The sequence below is a fragment of the Aspergillus multicolor genome (genome assembly GCF_047715735.1).
Source record: "Aspergillus multicolor strain CBS 133.54 unplaced genomic scaffold BDW74scaffold_18, whole genome shotgun sequence".
Lineage (NCBI taxonomy): Eukaryota > Fungi > Ascomycota > Eurotiomycetes > Eurotiales > Aspergillaceae > Aspergillus > Aspergillus multicolor.
The window spans coordinates 262,679-281,865 of record NW_027395969.1 but is presented as its reverse complement, the minus strand read 5'-3'; the positions used below and the strand labels follow the sequence as shown (position 1 = coordinate 281,865).

The following is a 19,187-nucleotide window of genomic DNA, read 5'->3' as shown; positions in this document are numbered from 1 at the left end:
TGAGAGGTCTTCATTTCGTGTCGCCGTAAAACATTTCGTTGTTGGGGTTGCTCTTGTTTGCTTGCCTGGGACTAGCCATGGCTAAACAGAGCAGGTATCATCGTTGAGAGGTTAGTAGGTGTTGAATATTAGGTGTTGAATTATATGGTTGGTCATGAGCATAAAATGTGAGAGCGGCATTGTGTTAAGCAATGCGAAGAGAGGCAGCTGTGAGGTGCCTAGTTCTTTACGGGCTCGGCGGCGGTCCCGTTGGAGGTTGTGCCATTGGTTGAGCCGTTGGTCGTACCGTTCTGGTGAGCCTTCTGTTCGGTGGTCTCACCCGGAATCTCAACGTCGAGGTCTGGGACGTTAAGGTCCTTGAACAGTTCGAAGAGGTTGTAGGTGTTGTGGAAGTCGTTGTTGACTTGGGTGTGGTTAGTATAGTATGTCAGCGTTTGATTCAATCACTTACCGATGTTGACGAGGTACCAGCTGTCCATGATACCTTGGAGTAATTTCCTACTTGGGCTCGCGGCATCGTGACACTTGGCCCAGTCTTCACCGAGCTGGTATGCCTCGTCCTTCCAAGCCAAGAAACTGACTGTCTCCACGATGGTTGGCTGCACGACCTCACGTCCGGCGAAGATACCCCATGTCAAGGCGTTGGGGCTATCGCGAGTGTTTGTTCGCAGTTCGCCCTGCTTAGTCACAGCGTGGTAGGTGAGATCTTCGTTGACCTCGATTCGTGCAATAAGCTCATCGATCACGGAGGGGGGAATGAGGAGCTCGAGGTAAGCCTTTTGGTAGACGAAACCGTTCTTCGGACCCCATCCATAGACAGGGTGAGAAGACTTCACACCGTTGACCGCGGGTTGAGAGTTGATCGTGAAGAAACCTCGCTTGTTGAGCTCGACCAGGGGGTCCTTGATGGCATTTGTCTCGGGCGTGATAGGAGAGTCACTCCAAGGAAGTCGGTCGAGACTGCCGTCCAGGAAACGAACAAAGACATCGGCGAGATCACTCAGAGACTTAGGCTCGCCCCAGAGCTTGATGTTCTGTTCGTTTGTACCCTTGATACCTACACCGTAGAGTTCCAACTCACCAAAGGCGGGCGATCTGGAGTCCGTCCAGCGGCCGTTGGGAAATTCGTCCCAGATCGCCGTTCGCGCAATGTAAGACGAGTTGCGATTCCGCCAGAAGATAGGACGAACATCTTCTTCTCTCCGGTTTAGACCAAGTGAAGGCCTCCAAGGCAAAGACCTTTGGATAGGAGTTTCGGCCGTTGGGCTGAGCTCTAGTTCTTCGAGAACAAGCTGTGTTGACTGGGCGAGGTTCATCGTGTAGCTATCATATATCAGTATCTCTAGCCAATGAGGCGAGTAAACGGGAAAAAACTTACAAATGCAGGTGCTTGATGCCAGAGGCGATTAATCTCCTACACATGTCCGCAATCAAGCGTTTGCCGACCTGCTTTACAGCGGCGTCATCGTTCTTGACGGGCTCCAGAGCCTCCAGCCACTCAGGAGGGATCAAAGCCTTGGTCCAGTTCGCACGTCTAATGAAAGCGGCATATGTCTGGATGGGCATGATTCCGGGAATGATGGGCACCTTGATTCCCTTGGCGCGACATTTCTCAACCCACTTGATGAAGTTGTCCGTATCGTAGAACATCTGAGTGACAATGAACGTGCTGCCCGCGTCAACCTTCTCCTTGAGATGGTCGATCAGCTGATCCACATCTGAGTTGTCATCGGCGCCCTCAGGGTATCCTCCAACTCCAATGCAGAAGTGGTTGCCGTATTTGTCCCTGATGTACTTGACCAAGTCCTTTGCGTAGCGGAATCCACCATCAGCAGCCTCCCACACTTCCTTCTCACGAGGAGGGTCGCCGCGTAGGGCAAGGATGTTCGTGCAGCCGGCCTTGTACGCTGCTTGAAGCGCAGCGTCCACCCTCTCCTGGGGCATATCCGTGCAGGTGAGGTGCATGCATGTTTCCAGACCGTAGACCGATTGAGCGACATTGACCATCTCGCAGGTCAAGTCCGAGAGTCGTCCACCAGCACCCCATGTGACATCGATGAAGGACGGGCCCAATGCGTGCATGCGGTCCATTCTGTCGTACAAGTTCTGGACACCCTGCGCGGTCTTCGGAGGGAAGAACTCGAACGAGATGCCGATTTTACCGGCGGCCTCATTCTGGGCGAGCTTGTCTTTGATATGCATATTGCGAGCTGCTTATTCTAGTCAACGGCATCAGCGCTCGTACTCGGAGGGCAACGAACGGAAGAAAGCGAATTGAAGGGATTAGGCAGTTTCACTCACAGATTGACGAACTATCTCAATAACAGTTGGTACACTCGAATATGTTTCAGGGCTGACTCTCTTCGCTCTGCTGACAGATCAGCTCACCGGTGGATTTTTCGGAGAATGAAGCCTGTTTTGGGCGATGGGATGCGATTCGAAGTGACTGAATCAGGAAACAAAGAACAAAGAAAGGCCAATCCACGACAAATAGCACACAATAGCAGAGAGGCGCAGTCGGGTCAACAGAGAGAGCCTGCTCTGAGACGTGAGACGTGGGACAGACAAGGTATGCAGAAGAAGACAAGACGATGGGGACGCCTCAGGACCGGAGTTCGGAGGATAACGGCACGTGTTTTTCTCCGATACAAGTCCGGTGCAGCAAGCAATGAGAAAACAAAAACAGCAATGGAAATGACACAAGAGAACAAGTCGACTCTTCCCCAGAAGTACAGTGCGGAGCAACAGACAGAAGAAAGAAGAAAAGGGCGGAGGATGGGGACTTGAGACAAAAAGCTCGGAGGACTCCGCCCCTCGTTGAGTGGGAGAGCCCACTCCGCCCCTCCAGATGGATCGGCCAGAAAAAATTACATGGGGATTTTCTCGTCTTCCTTTTTATCCACTAGCAATTGAATAAACACTTATTTCTTTGAATTTCCATATCTCCCAGACTCATAAACCAACCCCTAGAGGCATTCTAAAATAATCAAAATGTCCGCCGCCCCCGAGCAAAAAGCAGCCCTGCTGCCCCTCCTCATCTCCAACAAAGTCCTCTCCTTCGGCACATACACGCTCAAATCCGGCCGCGAATCGCCCTACTTCTTCACCTCGTCCCTGCTACACACGGCGCCCCTCCTGCGCGCCACCTCCGCCGCCTACGCGAGCGTCCTCTCCTCGCCCCCCTTCACCAGCACCGAAAACGGCACCACAACCCCAACCTTCGACATCATCTTTGGACCCGCCTACAAGGGCATCCCGATCTGCGCGGCGGTCGTCAACGAGCTCGCGGTGCGCGATTCCCTCGCCGCCAAGCCGCAGGGCACCTGGGACAACGTCAGCTACTCCTTCAACCGCAAGGAAGCCAAGGACCACGGCGAGGGCGGGAACATCGTTGGCGCGCCGCTGAAGGGCAAGCGCGTTGTTATCGTGGACGATGTGATTACGGCAGGGACGGCGCTGCGCGAGGCCGTGGGCATCATTGAGAAGGAGGGCGGGATTGTCGCTGGTGTGGTTGTTTTGCTGGATCGTGAGGAGCGCGTCAGCGAGAGTGAGGTTAAGAGTGCGGTGGGTTGTGCGCAGCGGGATCTGGGCGAGAAGGTTCCTGTGCGTGCGGTTATTGGGCTGCATGATTTGATTGAGAAGTTGGGTGGGGAGATTGGGGAGAAGGAGGTAGAGCGGTTGAAGGATTACCGGGCGCGTTATGGTGCTGAGTAGAGTGGTCTCGCGGGTTATTCAAGGATTGTTAAATGGTTGATTAAGTTATGAATACAAATGAATGATTGCCACTTTGATGATCCGCTTCACGGTCTTGGATTGCTATCTAGAGCCGTTATACCATCAAAGACCGCCACACCCCAAGATTACCCATTCGATCCCGAGAAGTCTTATATATTCAGTCATAATGCCTCTCTCATATAAGAATTGTGCTAAATGCTTGTAGCCCGTTCATGGGGTCTTACCGGAGGAGCGCGGCTTGGCTGGCTATCGCGAGATATATATATTCCCGCGTCATCTAATTCGTGTTTCTTCGGGAAGACACGATAAGAAAGCATTAAATCGCTGAACAGTTGGAATAAACATACTACCAAACTCAAGCCGCTTTCGCAGGGTCAGAATAGAGACGCATTTCCCTACAAGAATTTATAATAGTCGTGGTCTAGGACTGATACGCCAAAGAATCACGAGCTAACAACTCTCGACCACACTACAACTATCTACCGTATATGACGCCTCGACTTCACAGCAGCTCTACCTAGCATATCCAAAGCTCAAGATACGGCCGAAGTACGAAATGACAGGCACGGTGCTTGGGATGGGGATGGGTACGTTACGAGGTCGCCGATTTGCGGCCGGCACGCTCTGCTCCATCCAGTAGCTCAAAGTCAACCTTTGTTTTACATACCAGATCAGACTGCGCAGAAGAGGCTCGGCTAGTGCTGGGATCCACTAGCGGTATCCAGAGGAAGCGCGGTGACCGCTTCAATAGCGCACCTCAGAGCTCGCATGGCAGCTTCGAGCTTCCGTGAACGTATTCGTAATGGCCGCTGACCGTTTCTTTCAGAGATTTTATCGCCAATGATGGTGCGCTTTCGAGCTCGGGTATTTCTCGGGGTGCAGGCTGCCTAGTCGAAAGCTGATATCGAAGTGACAAGTGTGATCAGAAAACTCTGCCGCTGGCGTTGGGTCTTCTGTGGCCACAATGCGGTATAAGAACATATCCTCGAAGCGCAACTGCCGGCTTAATGCTAGGTTACCTTTTTTGGAGATATCTGTATGCACGGCGCAGCAGATCAATGTAGCTTTTGATGAACGCCTGATCTAGCACGTTTGGAAGACCGGTGAGTGTATGTTTCCACAATGAAATAATGATTTTGAGGCGGAATAAGCCACCGGTAGCTCTTTTGCGGGACAAGGCTGAGATAATGCGGGAATGATGAAAATATCTCAGTAAGGCATGTTGACGAGCGCAGGTAGCCACGAGCAGCCTGTCAAGTTTTGAACTTGGACGCGACATACAGCTGGGTGCAGCCTTCGTATAGCCCCCCAACGTCCGTGCTCGAAGATTGCCGCCGCAATTGCCATGGTTCGCAGAGCCCAACACAGTTCCGGAGCCAAGATCTCCGCAGCGGATTGCATAATGTGATACGTAACAGCCGCGCATAGAGGTAGAACAGGTCAGAAGTGCAGATCCCACAGTCGCCATGCATCTGATATGGAGATGCAGCTATTCCTGCCATGCACACAGGACAGAGTTGCCGATACCTGCACACTGAATAATCTAGTTGTTCGCAGAAGACTGAAAAGTGGAGAGCAGTGCAAAAGCCACCATCTTCAGCTCTGGATAGAGTTTGCCAGATCTGCAGTAGCAACTGAATTATTGACTGCTTCTGCCCAGTGCTGTTGCGGGTCTGACGGCGTATGCCGCCAGAACAGTGTAGTTCATTTTTGGTCTTGAGCTAAGAACCAAGTCAGTTACCAAGCTTGCACACCGCATGAAGGGGATGTGGAGTGCCGTAGAGCACCGTTTTCTCTACCGAAGGCAAATGGCGACAGTACGGCTGATTGAGCTCTTGGATGGCGACGTCCCGTGGCGACTACATAGAGATCTGCGCATGGCGTAAGCTACTCCGCTCGCCGATACTCATGTTCTGGCCGCCTCTTCTTTCAGACGCCTTCATGTATCTCTGAGCGTCCTAGGTGTGCTCGAATACTATTTCAAGGCATCGGTGGCCACATCCAGCTGCGAGATGACCAAGCAAATAGACTCTGGGATGGACCTGGCCTTTCGGTAGCGTTAAGCTTTTAGCTTGCCGTGCTCAGATATAGAAGATGCACAAGCAGCGTGTTGAGCATCCCTGAAAAAAAAGCTGTGCATTGAGGTTACTCGAGCCTTTCGAAAGTCAAAAATTGCGATTGTTGATGGGCCGATGGCGCACTAACAAATCTTCTGGTTTCTCGATAATTTCTGGTGATAGGACCAGATCAGACGTGGCTAGCTGATGAGAAGACCATGATATCAGTTAGCGATAGGCTCGATCCCGATTGCTCGGTCTCTGACCTGACAGCGATCCTCCGAAGGGACGTCAAGGGTGGGAGATGAAGTGTTGAGGTCGCTCGGAGTCCACCCGAGCCCCGTGACCCACACGAACTGGTTTGCGGTTGGACACGCTAAGCGTAAGCCGGCCAATAAGAAATTGAAATGTTCAATTAAGCTGCCATTAGCCTGGATCTAAATCTTGGCGTCAACAGTCTGACGAGTCTTGCCAACTATAGAAAAATTGACTGTCGTGGCTTCCGCATCGCATGACCGTGCTTATATGACAGTATCTGTAGATTCAAGGCCAGTACAGTGAGAGGAAAGTAAAAAGCTTGCCATGCCAAGAGTTTATGATGGCCAAAAGTTGGTGAGATCTTTTTTCGAAACCGTCTCGCTCCCCCCCCAACTCATTTCTCGTTGGACAAAAATCTAGAGAAAAGTCATAAAGAGAGTGATACAGATTGATAAGTGGTAGGCGTCTACAAAGCTCGCTGAGTCCCCTTGCATGTGCATCCATAGTAAGTGTAAAAGAGTTTTTGCTATCAGCAGCTAGGAGGCCGGAGCGACATTGAGCTGCTTGAGGGTTGTCAGGTTCAAAGCCCGTGGATATCAGATAGGAGACATCGAGTCGAGCAAACCCTGTTGTATTTCTCATATCTCTATTGACCGGGCAGCAAGGGGCCAGCTTTAGGGTTCAGTGTGGCTTGGCATGCTGTACCATGATGTATCCCGCGTAACTAAATGTACTTGGCGATACCTGGCGATACCTCGGTGACCGACCTATATTTGCCAGCAGCATGCGACGGTTGTCATGACTGCTGTCAAATATCAGGCTACGATTAAGCCAGAAGAGTCAGTATAGCCTGCATTGTACTCTGGCGGGGGTTCCTGGCCGTGATTATGGTTCTGCCTTGAAGTACTGCAAGGCATGAATTTGACCAGTAAAGAAATAAGCATATCTATATTAAAAAGATATAGATAAGAAGACAGTCAGTCATTCAGGTTATTTCAGCCTCAACTATGGTATCTAGGCCTAGCTCGTTTTGAACTCTTAGTAAGTACCCTTGTGCTTTAAGAAGCAATTGAAGGCAGGAATGGCAGTGTGTAACATGCCTTCATGCCTACACAAGCTGACACATGCTACTGCTCTTAGAGAAAACCTCGTAGGTCTATTATAGACGGCGCTAAACTTTCCAAGTTCCAATATCCTATGAAGAAAGCGTAGAGTGTGCTTGATATCTTCATCGCAGCTCGATATGTATTGGTATTACCGGTCCCACTAGTAACAATACATGATCGCCCGCTTGTCTGCTTGTCTGCCGCGCCAACTGACTTGCATGCATCTGACCTTGAGTGGACTTCGCTTCGTGTTCCTTCGACAGCTCCCCCTTCCATCGTTGAATTTCCCTTGAATGCTATTCCTAAATGGAGTTTTCATGTTCCTGTTCTTCAGCTCGCCACTGGCCGCCGAGTCAGCATGGAGGGATCGGTGGCTGGTCCGCTAGCAAAGGGACCTGTGTTCCCACAGCTGGACCCAGCAGAGTCTCCATCTGGCCTACCTTATCTGTCTTGTAAGCCGTCAATCGGGCTTGTACTATACTGTGACACTGACGGGCTGGAAAGGATCTCCGTTTTTTCTTGCTCCTTCGAGACGCCATCGGTCCTTCGCTGACCCTCTTTCCTGTCAGTGTACCGGTATACCGCAACTAATAATGCTTTCTTTCGGCCTATAGATTGCGTTTCTTCCTGCAGCTCCTCGGACATATACTCGGGTATATGGCTTTCTTTTTCCGTTCTCTGCCCTCCAGTCTCTTCTTATTCTCTCGCTGCCGCTGCCACAACTTTGCTTCGGAGCTTTCTACCTTGTTCTTTCTTGTCCAGTGCCCATCACTTCGCTATCTTCCAGACATTGCGAGAGGACAAGGACCTTGAGTGAGGGGCGATTGGTTGGATTGACTTGGAGAACTTCTTGAGCTGGACTCTTGTTCGTCTTGACCTCGTGCACACTTGTTAGGACTTGGAACACATGTCGGCTATCTGAGAACATTCTCTAGACCATCGACCATGAAGTGGGGGGCTTCTAGCTCGTTAGTTGCGCTGTTAGCGATATCTGCGGCAGGCTGGCCATACGAAGAGTCCTTAGTTGACTACAACCTCAATGTGAACAAGAATGCTGCCAGTCCCGCAGACTATTCCGCACCAGAATGGAGGAACCACAAGTATACGCCCTCACCAGACAACTGGAGGTTTCCGTTCTACACCCTCTTCTTGGACCGATTTGTCAACGGCGATCCGACGAACGATAACATAAACGGAACTGTCTTTGAACATGATCTGCACTCAAACCAAATGCGACATGGTGGTGACGCACAAGGCTTGGTGGACACACTCGACTACCTTCAAGGAATGGGGATCAAGGTTTGACCTTTCTCTTCTCTGTGTCGACCCGACTCACACACTAACCAATGTTTGCTTAGGGAATCTACCTCGCAGGCACCATTCTCATGAACCAACCTTGGGGCTCAGACGGTTACTCGATCTTGGATACCACGCTGCTGGACCAGCACTTTGGCAACATTCAGGAATGGAGAAACGCAATCAATGAGATTCACAAGCGTGGAATGTATGTTTTGTTTGACAACACTATCGCAACGTAAGTTTTCCGGGTCTCCGAATCAAAGTCAGCAAACGTTAACAAACCCCAAGGATGGGAGATTTGATTGGGTTCAAAGGCTATTTGAATGAGACCACCTCGTTTTCTGTCCACGAGCACAAAGCGCTCTGGAAGTCTGAGCGCCACTATGTCGATTTCGATATTGGAAACACGTACAATGAGACTTGCGAATACCCACGATTTTGGAATGAAACTGGCTGGCCAGTTGACAAGGATGTTCGTGACCAACTACAAGGTTGTTACAATAGCGATTTTGATCAATATGGTGACAGAGAGGCCTTCGGTGTTTATCCAGACTGGCAGCGTCAGCTGGCCAAATTCGCTTCGGTTCAAGATCGTCTCCGTGAATGGAACCCTAGTGTTCGAGAGAGGTTGATCAAACACTCCTGTATGATCATCAAAGCACTGGATATTGATGGTTTTCGCTATGACAAAGCCACCCAATCCACTGTGGACGCTCTTGGGGACATGTCGAGTGCTTATCGTGAGTGTGCTCGTGAGGTTGGCAAGAAAAACTTCTTCCTTCCTGGTGAAATTACTGGTGGAAACAATTTCGGTGCGATTTACCTTGGGCGTGGTCGACAGCCCAATCAATATCCCGACTCCGCGATGGATTCAATGGCCATGAACAACGAGTCTAAGCACCAGTATTTTCTCCGAGAAGACGGCCTACAAGCGCTCGATAGTGCCGCCTTCCACTATTCGATTTACCGATCTCTTACCCGTTTCCTCGGCCTTGATGGAAACCTCGCTGCCGGTTACGATACGCCTGTTGACTGGACGGATGCCTGGAACTTGATGGTGATGACTAACGATATGATCAACGCAAATACCGGTGAATTTGATCCTCGACACATGTATGGAGCTACAAATCAGGATGTTTTCCGTTGGCCAGCCATTGACCAGGGCATTGAACGTCAACTTCTAGCGATGTTCATTACAACCCTGCACCTACCCGGTATTCCAATCTTGTTATGGGGCGAAGAGCAAGGTTTCTATATCCTGGACGCCACCGCAGACAATTATGTCTATGGCCGTCAGGCAATGTCTCCAGCCACTGCATGGAAAACCCATGGCTGCTTTCAATTGACGGCAGATCAATATCACAACTGGCCCATCACCAAAGGGCGTGAAGGCTGTCATGACGATAGCGTGACCTACGATCACCGCGATCCATCCCATCCTCTGCGGAACATTGTCAAGCACATGTATCAGCTGCGACAAGACTATCAAGTCTTGAATGACGGATACTCTGTTCAGAAGCTTTCCAATCAAACACGCCAAGTCCTTTATCCCGGCTCAAACGGTACAGCGACGGAAACCGGATTGTGGTCTATCTTGAGAGACTCGGTATACAAGATTCAGAAGCTTGACAACGAGCAGCCGGTTTGGCTTGTATACCAGAATGACAACAAGACAGTAAACTACAAGTTCGACTGCAAGGACAATGACACGGCTTTGATATCGCCTTTTGACACAGGAACAACCGTTGTCAATCTGTTCTACCCACACGATGAGTACGAGTTGGAGGATGGTCCCAAGAAGCTCCGGCTCAACGGTTCAAAGGAGTTCAATGGATGTCTTGATAGCATCAAATTGAAGCCGTTCGAATTCAAGGCTTTCGTTCCGAAGGCACAGTTTGTGAAGCCTGGACCCATGATCACTAGGATCACACCTGGACATGATCAACCGGTTATTTCCAAGGTCGGAGCCAGCGAGTCGGAAGACATCGATGTGAGCATCTACTTCAACACGGAGATGGATTGCGACTCCGTCACGAAAGCTATCAAAGTGCAGTCCAAGACAGAGGTTGGCAAGACAGCTTCCGTTGACACAAAGAACGCGGATTGCAAGAAGGTCGATGCAAGCAAGACGCAGTGGACTGCCCAGCTTCCCAGCACTTGGGTTTGGACGTCAAAGTTGACCGGTGTCTATAACGGAATCCATCGTCTGACCGTCACCAACGCCACCAGTGAAGGTGGGGACTCGACAGAGGCTGTAGACCACTTCCTCATCCGTGTTGGCCAAATAGACAACCCAATGATTTCCACTGCGGCCAACTATTCCACCGATCTCCTCCATCAGCACGACAACGGGACACTTTTTGTTCGACACCGAGCCGCTGGGGCTGACAAGTACCGGTATTCCACCAACTGGGGAAGCACCTTTTCTGAGTGGCGCGAGTACAAAGGTGGCGACGATATGATCGAAGAGCTCCCTTGGTCCGGAACTGATAAGCAAAAATGGAAAGGAAAGCACGTCCGCGTCGAGTACTGGAGCAAGTTGACCGGTAGCAGCAGCTATGTCCAAGAAGGTGACTATGGCGTCAGCCACCAGAGACGCTTCCCTCATCTGTTTTTTAATGGGCCTTACAACCAGTATGGATACGATGCCGGCTTGGACAATGAAGTGAGGCAGGACGGCGATGGATTCTGGAAGTATCGACTTCGAGTGGAGTTCCCAGCCCAGGGACAATTCAATGTTTGGGGCATGAACCCAGACGGAGAACCCGACCAGAGCTTTGTCTATGGTGACCTTGACTCTGATGGCGTTCTGGACCGCATGCCTCCATCCTCTCTGAGCGACCTATCCATCAATGTCACCAAGAAGCCCCCGTCATCCCACCTGTCTTGGGATCTTTGGGTTGATGACGGTACCATGAGCATCAACTTTCAACCGGCAGGATCACGTTCGATTCAGATGGCTGTTTACTTCTTGCTGTGGTTCGTGCCGCTGGTGACCGCTATCGCATGTGTCTATGCATTCATGAAGTCGTTCTACCAGGTCAAATTCAACCAAATCGGAATCAGCCAGAAGAAATCTTTCTTTGGGCTCTTCGCTGCCGGAAGTTCCTCACGGAATCATTTAATGCGCCTTGCCAACAAATCGGGATTCCTTCAAAGCACACCCGCATTCGGAGCAGGATCCTCGCACAGGCGAAGCGTTCTCATTGCCACCATGGAGTATGATATCGAAGACTGGGGCATCAAGATCAAAATTGGCGGTCTTGGGGTCATGGCACAACTCATGGGAAAAAACCTTGGTCACCAAGATTTGATTTGGGTTGTTCCCTGCGTCGGGGGCGTGGACTACCCAGAGGATCAGCCGGGTGAGCCTATGTTCGTCAAAGTTCTTGGGAATATCTACGAAGTCAAGGTCCAATATCATGTTTTAAACAACATCACCTACGTTCTCCTCGATGCTCCGGTCTTCCGTCAACAATCCAAGGCTGAACCCTATCCAGCTCGAATGGATGATCTTGACAGCGCAATCTATTATTCCGCATGGAATCAATGCATTGCTGAAACCATCAAGCGCTTCCCCGTCGACCTCTATCACATTAACGACTATCATGGTTCCATCGCTCCGCTCTACCTCCTCCCTCAGACTGTTCCAGTGTGCTTGTCTCTCCACAATGCGGAATTTCAAGGCTTGTGGCCCATGCGGACCCAAAAGGAAAGGGATGAGGTATGTTCGGTCTTCAATCTCGATGTCGATATTGCCAGGCGCTATGTCCAATTCGGAGAAGTCTTTAACATGCTCCATGCCGGTGCAAGCTATCTCCGTGTCCATCAACAAGGGTTTGGTGCAGTTGGGGTCTCCAGGAAGTATGGCAAACGTTCTTATGCCCGCTATCCGATCTTCTGGGGCCTCAAGAAGGTTGGAAATCTTCCGAACCCTGATCCCTCCGACACAGCCGAATGGAACAAGGAGCTGCCCAAGGACAATGAGATGCAGGTCGATGCGAACTACGAAGCAGGTAGAGCTGAGTTGAAACGACAAGCCCAGGAATGGGCTGGCTTGGAGCAGAACCCTAATGCTGATCTTATGGTCTTCGTGGGACGCTGGTCGATGCAGAAAGGAGTTGATTTGATTGCTGATGTGATGCCTGCTGTTTTGGAGTCCCGCCCGAATGTCCAGTTGATTTGTATTGGTCCGGTCATTGACCTCTATGGAAAGTTCGCTGCCTTGAAGCTTGATCGGATGATGAAGCTCTATCCTGGGCGTGTGTTCTCGAAGCCTGAGTTTACAGCACTTCCTCCATACATATTTTCCGGAGCAGAGTTCGCCTTGATTCCATCCCGTGACGAGCCGTTTGGATTGGTTGCCGTCGAATTTGGCCGCAAAGGAGCCCTCGGTATTGGTGCGCGTGTTGGAGGTCTCGGTCAAATGCCAGGCTGGTGGTACAACGTGGAATCCACAACCACCGCTCACCTCCTTCACCAATTCAAACTGGCTATCGGAAGTGCATTGAACTCGAAACCTTCAGTCCGCGCGAAGATGCGTGCAAGGTCTGCGAAGCAACGTTTCCCCGTGGCGCAATGGGTTGAAGACCTCGAAATCCTCCAGTCAACGGCAATGCGAATTCACAGCAAGGGCTTGGCCAAATCGAACGTTCAGCCCTATAACTCCGGAAGCAACACCCCCCTCGGCATGATGACACTCCCAATTGCATCGACTGGAACCGCTACCCCGACTGGAATCCAAACACCTCCTCTTACTCATTCGCGAACGGGAAGCTACTCCAACGTAAACCGTCTGAGTGCCTATGGACCCCAGCAGCGTAACACGATCGTTTACAGCAGGGACCCAAGCCCAGGCGGCGATGACGGACCCAGATCCGGCTTGTCTCTTGGTGTGAGGGCTGGGCCTGGACATCTTGTGCGCCGCGGACGCCGTAGGTTGAGGAGAAACAGCCAGGCTGGGATTGAGGGAGATGCCATGACTGAGGAAAGCAGTGACGACGATGTCATCCCAAGCTACTATGGAGAAGAGGAGTACACGCTTACACCCGAGCAGGCCGAGGAGGTACGACGAGCAGAGGCGGCGGCACCACAGGAAGAGCAGACTCATGGCTCGATCAGAGGTTTCTTCTCTCGCAGGCACTCAAGTCAGAGCTCGATTCTGCCAGGGACAATTCTCTCTCCAGCTAGCTCAACGACGTTCGACGGTGACGAGGCCCTTGTACCGCCCACACCGCGCTTTGCGGAACCAGGGAACCGTCTCAGCAGTGCCTCTGTCCTTTCTGTTGATTCTATCATCGGTGAGAAGAAAGATTACAAGCTGCAGAAGGTCGACCCTACGTTCACGGATAGCACCGGCGAGTTCTACAAGGCGTTCGAGGCGAAGCTGGAAAAGCTCAATGGGTCCAACTCCGTCTCCCAACTTTGCATCGAGGAATACCTGGAAAAGAGTGAGAAGAAGTGGTTCGACAGATTCCGCAATGCACGACTCGGTCGCAACAACTCTCCAACCCGCAGTAAGTTCGAGGGCTCTACGCCCATGGCTGTCATCTCAAACGAGGAAGTCGATTCACGAGGAAGTGGAAGCTCGCTTCCTAGGAGGCCAGACGAGTATGGCCTTGGAAACGACTACGTGCCGCCCTCTGGACTCAGGAAGTGGATGCAAGTTCGCGTCTTCGACTGGCCGATCTACTCGTTCATTCTTGGTCTGGGCCAGATTATCGCTGCGAACTCCTACCAAATTACCTTGTTGACTGGAGAGGTCGGACAGCGCCCTGAGAAGCTCTATGGAATTGCAACTGTTTACCTGGTGGCCTCGATTGTCTGGTGGTTCCTCTTCCGCTTCTTCAAATCCGTCGTCGTGCTGTCCCTCCCTTGGCTCTTGTATGGTCTTGCCTTTGTCCTGATTGGTGTTGCCCATTACGAGGGCGATGGGTTTGCTCGCGCGTGGATTCAGAATGTTGGTGCTGGTGCCTATGCCGCTGCATCGGCCAGTGGCTCGCTGTTCTTTGCCCTCAATTTCGGAGACGAAAGCGGCGCTCCTGTCAAGGACTGGGTGTGGCGTGCATGCATCATCCAGGGCACCCAACAAGCATACATCATCGGTCTCTGGTACTGGGGAACGTCCATCTCGCAAGCAGTCACCAGGGGTGTTCCGAATGTCCAGGCTCATATTACGGAGACATGGCGAATGACGTACGTATATTTTGCCTAAATTCATGAGCTCTTGCTAACTCTTTCCAGTGCCATCTGTCTCCCAATAGCAGTCTTCCTCTGGGTCCTCGGTCTCCTCGTCTTCTTCGGCCTACCGAATTACTACCGACAGACACCTGGAAAGGTTCCATCGTTCTACCAATCCGTCTGCCGCCGCAAGATTATCCTTTGGAACTTCGTCGTCGTCATCTTGCAAAACTTCTTCCTCAGTGCCCCCTACGGCCGAAACTGGAGCTGTAAGTCCAATATACCCTCATACCCTTCAGCTCATACTAACATCTGTTACAGTCCTCTGGAGCTCCGTCCACGCCGAAGCATGGCAAATCGGCCTGCTAGTAGTCGCCTTCTTCGGCGTCGCCTGGGTCTTAATCCTCTTCATCTTCGGCCGTCTCTCAAAATCCCACTCCTGGATCCTCCCCGTCTTCGCCTGCGGCCTCGGCGCCCCGCGCTGGGCGCAGATCTGGTGGGGTGTATCTGGAATGGGCCTGTACCTCCCCTGGGCAGGAAGCTACACATCGGGCGCATTAGTATCCCGCTCTCTCTGGCTGTGGCTGGGCATCCTCGACTCCCTGCAGGGCCTAGGCTTCGGCATGATCCTCCTGCAGACTCTCACGCGCATGCATATCTGTTTCACGCTGCTTGCGAGTCAAGTCCTTGGGTCTATAGCTACAATCTGTGCGCGTGGTTTCGCGCCGAATAATGTTGGGCCTGGGCCGATTTCGCCGGATGTTACGGATGGGGCGGGTGCGGTTGCGAACGCGTGGTTTTGGATTGCGTTGTTCTTTCAGTTGCTTATTTGGTATGCTCCCTCTCTTTTGCTGATGGTCTGAAGTGGAAGTATGTGGCTAATGATCTGGTTTAGTGCTGGGTTTCTCATGTTCTTCCGAAAAGAGCAGCTTACGAAGCCCTAAGCGCAGCTCAGCGATGTTCCATGCTACTGCCTTCACCACGTCCTCACAAATGAAAACCCGGCCCTCGAGGAGATGAAGGGCATATCTTATACACTATGGCTCTAATCGACCCCGTGGCACCCCTCGTATCGCCTCGCCACGACAAGCTTCCTCTCGATTCGACTCACCTGCCATTTACCTATAAAAACCGGTACATACTTTGCAACTTCTTGACGATATTGACCCCTGACTCGACTACGATAACGACATGAATCAAACATAATGCTAATGATTCGGATGTTAATATGGTCACTTATTTTGTTTATGGAACTTTGGAAACATTCAAACTAATATGCCCTAAGTCGTGTATGGACGTGGGCGAAAGAAATGTATTTAATGAATTTTTTAGGTTGTTTTTATTTATGTCAAGATGAAAATGTGTTTAACGTGAATCTGAATGTGATTTATTGACTTACTTTGCTGTCCAGGTAGGATTGAGATGGAATGTATGCTCATACGGCAGTTGACAGAATCTCTGGTGGTTTCAAAGCCGTAGGGACTCATTCCTGGAACGAGACGAGATTTCTACGTGTTACACTAACTATTAGTTAAGAAAAGGGGTTAAGTGAGTAAATTCATTCATCAGTCTCATTGATTCTTCGACTGCTATCTGGTATATCGCCGATAGATGGATAGGGTAAAAATAAGGTAAGGTATATGCCCGGAAGCCAAAGCCCAAAGCCCAACCGAATGCTAAAACAACAAACATAAACAAAGTTCTTTTATGCATGCATGCGCCTCAAACAACCGCAGGTCATATCAAGCATGAGAAACAAGTAGAAATATCATTATAAACAAGGAGAGGGGTCTACCACTCAAGCGGCTCACCCTTGATGTCTCCGCGATTCGTCTTGGGTACGGGCGCAGCCTGCACCATGTTCGCGCCGCCGTTGCGGCCGCGCTTGAGGTACGCCTTGCCGTCGAGCCAGGGGGTCTCGAGGGTGCGCTTCTTCTCGAAGGTCGCGATCTTATCTTCCATCTGGAGGGTGAGGCCGATGTCATCGAGGCCGTTGACGAGGCAGTGCTTGCGGAAGGTGTCGACGTCGAAGGAGGCGAGCTTGTTGCCGGTCTCGTCCTTGATCTCCTGGTTGACGAGGTCGATTTCGACCTCGTGGCCGGCGCGGGCCTCCTCGGCGATCTTCTCGAGGGTAGCCTGCTCGGGGATTACGATGGGGAGCATGCCGTTCTTGAAGGTGTTGTTGAAGAAGATGTCTGCGAAGGAGGGGGCGATGACACATTTGATGCCGAAGTCGAGGAGGGCCCAGGGGGCGTGCTCGCGCGAGGAGCCGCAGCCGAAGTTGGGGCCTGTGACGACGAGGATCTTGGAGTTGCGGTAGATGCCCTGGTTCAGGATGAAGTCGGGGTCTTCTTGGCCGTCCTTGTAACGGAGCTCGTAAAAGAGGGCGGTGCCCAGGCCTGTTCGCTTGATGGTCTTGAGGAACTGCTTGGGAATGATGGCGTCGGTGTCGACGTTGCTGCGGTCCATGGGGGCGGCGATACCCTTGAGGGTGGTGAACTTGGGGAGGCCGGCGGAGGAGCCGGAGGTAGAGGCAGAGGTGTTGGTGTGGGGTTCGTTGTCGGCGGGTTGGTCAAGGATGTGGTCGAGTTCTTCCTCGGTGTCGACGTCCTCGGCTTCGGGCTTGATGTCGACCTTGTGCTGGACCTTGCTGAGGCGGGGGCTCTCGGCGATGTGCTCACGGACGTCAGCAAGCTTGCCGACAATGGCGGCGGTAGCGGCCATGGCGGGTGACATGAGGTGGGTGCGGCCACCGGCACCCTGGCGACCCTCGAAGTTGCGGTTGGAGGTGGAGGCGCAGCGCTCCTGGGGAGAGAGGATATCGGGGTTCATGCCGAGGCACATAGAGCAACCGGCCTCACGCCACTCGAAGCCAGCGTCGACGAAGATCTTATCAAGACCCTCGGCCTCAGCTTGCTGCTTGACGAGACCAGAGCCGGGGACGACCATAGCGCGCTTGATGTTGGAGGCGACCTGCTTGCCGCGCACAACCTTGGCGGCGGCGCGCAGATCCTCGATACGAGAGTTGGTGCAAGAACCAATGAAGACCTTGTCGACGTCAACATCCTTCATGGGAGTTCCGGCAGTCAGACCCATGTACTCAAGAGCACGCTTGCAAGCAAGCTTGCGGGCCTCATCCTCAAAGTCGTCAGGGCCGGGGACAACACCGGTGATAGGGACGACATCCTGGGGCGAAGTACCCCAAGAGATGGTAGGAACAATGTCCTTAGCGTCGATCAGGATGGTCTTGTCGAAGACGGCATCCTCATCAGAGGCCAAGCTAGACCAGTAGCTAACGGCCTTCTTCCACTCAGCGCTGTCGTACTTGGGGGCCAGAGGACGGCCCTTCAAGTACTCAAAGGTGATCTCGTCTGGTGCGACCATGCCAGCACGGGCGCCACCCTCAATGGACATGTTGCACATGGACATCCGAGCTTCCATGCTCAGCCCGCGGATGACGGAGCCGCAGAACTCAATGACGCTTCCTGTACCACCCGCGGTACCAATAAGGCCAATGATATGCAGGACAACGTCCTTTGACGTGACTCCAGCGGGGAGCTCACCGTCAACCTGGACGCGCATGTTCTTGCTGCGCCGGGTGAGGAGAGTCTGTGTGGCGAGGACGTGCTCGACCTCACTGGTACCGATACCGAAGGCGAGAGCGCCAAAGGCACCGTGGGTGGAAGTGTGACTGTCACCGCAGACGACGGTTGTGCCGGGGAGAGTGAAGCCCTGCTCGGGGCCGATAACGTGGACGATACCCTGGCGCTTGTCGTCCATTCCAAAATATGTCAGACCGAAGTCCTTGACGTTCTCTTCGAGGGTGGAGCATTGCAGGCGGGAGTCGTTCTCTTCAATGAATTGGTCGACGTTCTTGAAGTTTTTTCGCGAAGAGGTAGGGATGTTCTAGGAAGAGGTCTGTCAGTTCCTGCTATGACGTGAGGATCATGGCGAGACATACGTGGTCAACGGTGACGAGAGTGCAGTCCGGCCTGCGGACTTTTCGGCTCGCATTCTTGAGGCCCTCGAAGGCTTGTGGAGAGGTCACTTCGTGGACCAGGTGTCTGTCGATGTAGATGAGGACGGTGCCATCCTCTTGCTCGTTGACAATGTGGTGGTCGAAGACCTTGTCATACAAGGTCTTGGGCTTGCGGTCAGCGCCAGGCATGATGATGTATGAGGGCAGTATAGAGCAGTAGAGGCAATGGGGTGAATCAGGTCAAGAAAGCGCAAAAGGATAGGAGCAGAAAGTCTCCCAGAAAGAACGAGTGGTCAGATTAAGATGCTTAAGACAAAGAAAGACAGCTCTCCGGCATTTAAGAATCTTCTGAATCGCGATGTCGCTGGCCACAGCATCGAGGGGCTCTAGACGGCCGCCGAGATCGGGGCTGGTCAGAGGGAATGTGCCGCTGCCGATTGGACAGTGGCGGCCCCACTGCCTCCGGTCACCGGGGTTCCTTCGGCCTTCGTCGCTTAGTCACGGAGTTTTCCCTGTGGTCTGAGCCTCGCCGCTGTAATCGGAGGCTTCTGTTTGGTTCGATAGAAAAGTTCA

General features: G+C 52.1%; 4 protein-coding genes across 4 annotated transcripts; 2 read left to right on the top strand and 2 right to left on the bottom strand.

Annotated features, from left to right (window-relative positions):
• Positions 1 to 2,403, bottom strand: BDW74DRAFT_37276 (methylenetetrahydrofolate reductase (NAD(P)H) MET13). The gene is made up of 4 exons (XM_073732637.1): positions 2,302 to 2,403; positions 1,379 to 2,219; positions 452 to 1,323; positions 1 to 403 (listed from the first exon to the last, which is right to left on the bottom strand). The coding sequence occupies exons 2-4, from the start codon at positions 2,200 to 2,202 to the stop codon at positions 219 to 221; spliced, it is 1,881 nt and encodes a 626-aa protein (XP_073582382.1). The 5' UTR covers positions 2,203 to 2,219; positions 2,302 to 2,403; the 3' UTR covers positions 1 to 218.
• A 457-nt stretch (positions 2,404 to 2,860) lies between these two features.
• On the top strand, positions 2,861 to 3,827 carry BDW74DRAFT_37273 (orotate phosphoribosyltransferase). The gene has a single exon (XM_073732636.1). The coding sequence runs from the start codon at positions 2,992 to 2,994 to the stop codon at positions 3,712 to 3,714; it is 723 nt and encodes a 240-aa protein (XP_073582381.1). The 5' UTR covers positions 2,861 to 2,991; the 3' UTR covers positions 3,715 to 3,827.
• A 4,274-nt stretch (positions 3,828 to 8,101) lies between these two features.
• Positions 8,102 to 15,579, top strand: ags2 (alpha-1,3-glucan synthase Ags2; the record flags this gene model as incomplete). Its single annotated transcript, XM_073729519.1, has 6 exons — positions 8,102 to 8,455; positions 8,515 to 8,690; positions 8,744 to 14,650; positions 14,699 to 14,904; positions 14,957 to 15,467; positions 15,531 to 15,579. 6 exons carry the CDS (start codon positions 8,102 to 8,104, stop codon positions 15,577 to 15,579), a joined length of 7,203 nt encoding a protein of 2,400 aa, XP_073582380.1.
• Positions 15,580 to 16,179: 600 nt separating this feature from the next.
• luA (3-isopropylmalate dehydratase LEU1) lies at positions 16,180 to 18,931 on the bottom strand. Its single transcript, XM_073724922.1, has 2 exons — positions 18,597 to 18,931; positions 16,180 to 18,541 (listed from the first exon to the last, which is right to left on the bottom strand). The coding sequence occupies exons 1-2, from the start codon at positions 18,801 to 18,803 to the stop codon at positions 16,427 to 16,429; spliced, it is 2,322 nt and encodes a 773-aa protein (XP_073582379.1). The 5' UTR covers positions 18,804 to 18,931; the 3' UTR covers positions 16,180 to 16,426.
• Between the last annotated feature and the right edge of the window lie 256 nt (positions 18,932 to 19,187).

What these genes read in the sequence shown, in the direction of transcription:
- luA (XM_073724922.1), bottom strand. Translation starts at nt 18,803, where the DNA reads ATGCCTGGCGCTGACCGCAAGCCCAAGACCTTGTATGACAAGGTCTTC. An exon ending in CTCTCGTCACCGTTGACCAC is followed by an intron (nt 18,542 to 18,596) that starts GTATGTCTCGCC and finishes ACCTCTTCCTAG; the next exon opens with AACATCCCTACCTCTTCGCG.
- BDW74DRAFT_37276 (XM_073732637.1), bottom strand. Translation starts at nt 2,202, where the DNA reads ATGCATATCAAAGACAAGCTCGCCCAGAATGAGGCCGCCGGTAAAATC. An exon ending in GGCATCAAGCACCTGCATTT is followed by an intron (nt 1,324 to 1,378) that starts GTAAGTTTTTTC and finishes GATATATGATAG; the next exon opens with CTACACGATGAACCTCGCCC. An exon ending in CTGGTACCTCGTCAACATCG is followed by an intron (nt 404 to 451) that starts GTAAGTGATTGA and finishes ACCACACCCAAG; the next exon opens with TCAACAACGACTTCCACAAC.
- BDW74DRAFT_37273 (XM_073732636.1), top strand. Translation starts at nt 2,992, where the DNA reads ATGTCCGCCGCCCCCGAGCAAAAAGCAGCCCTGCTGCCCCTCCTCATC.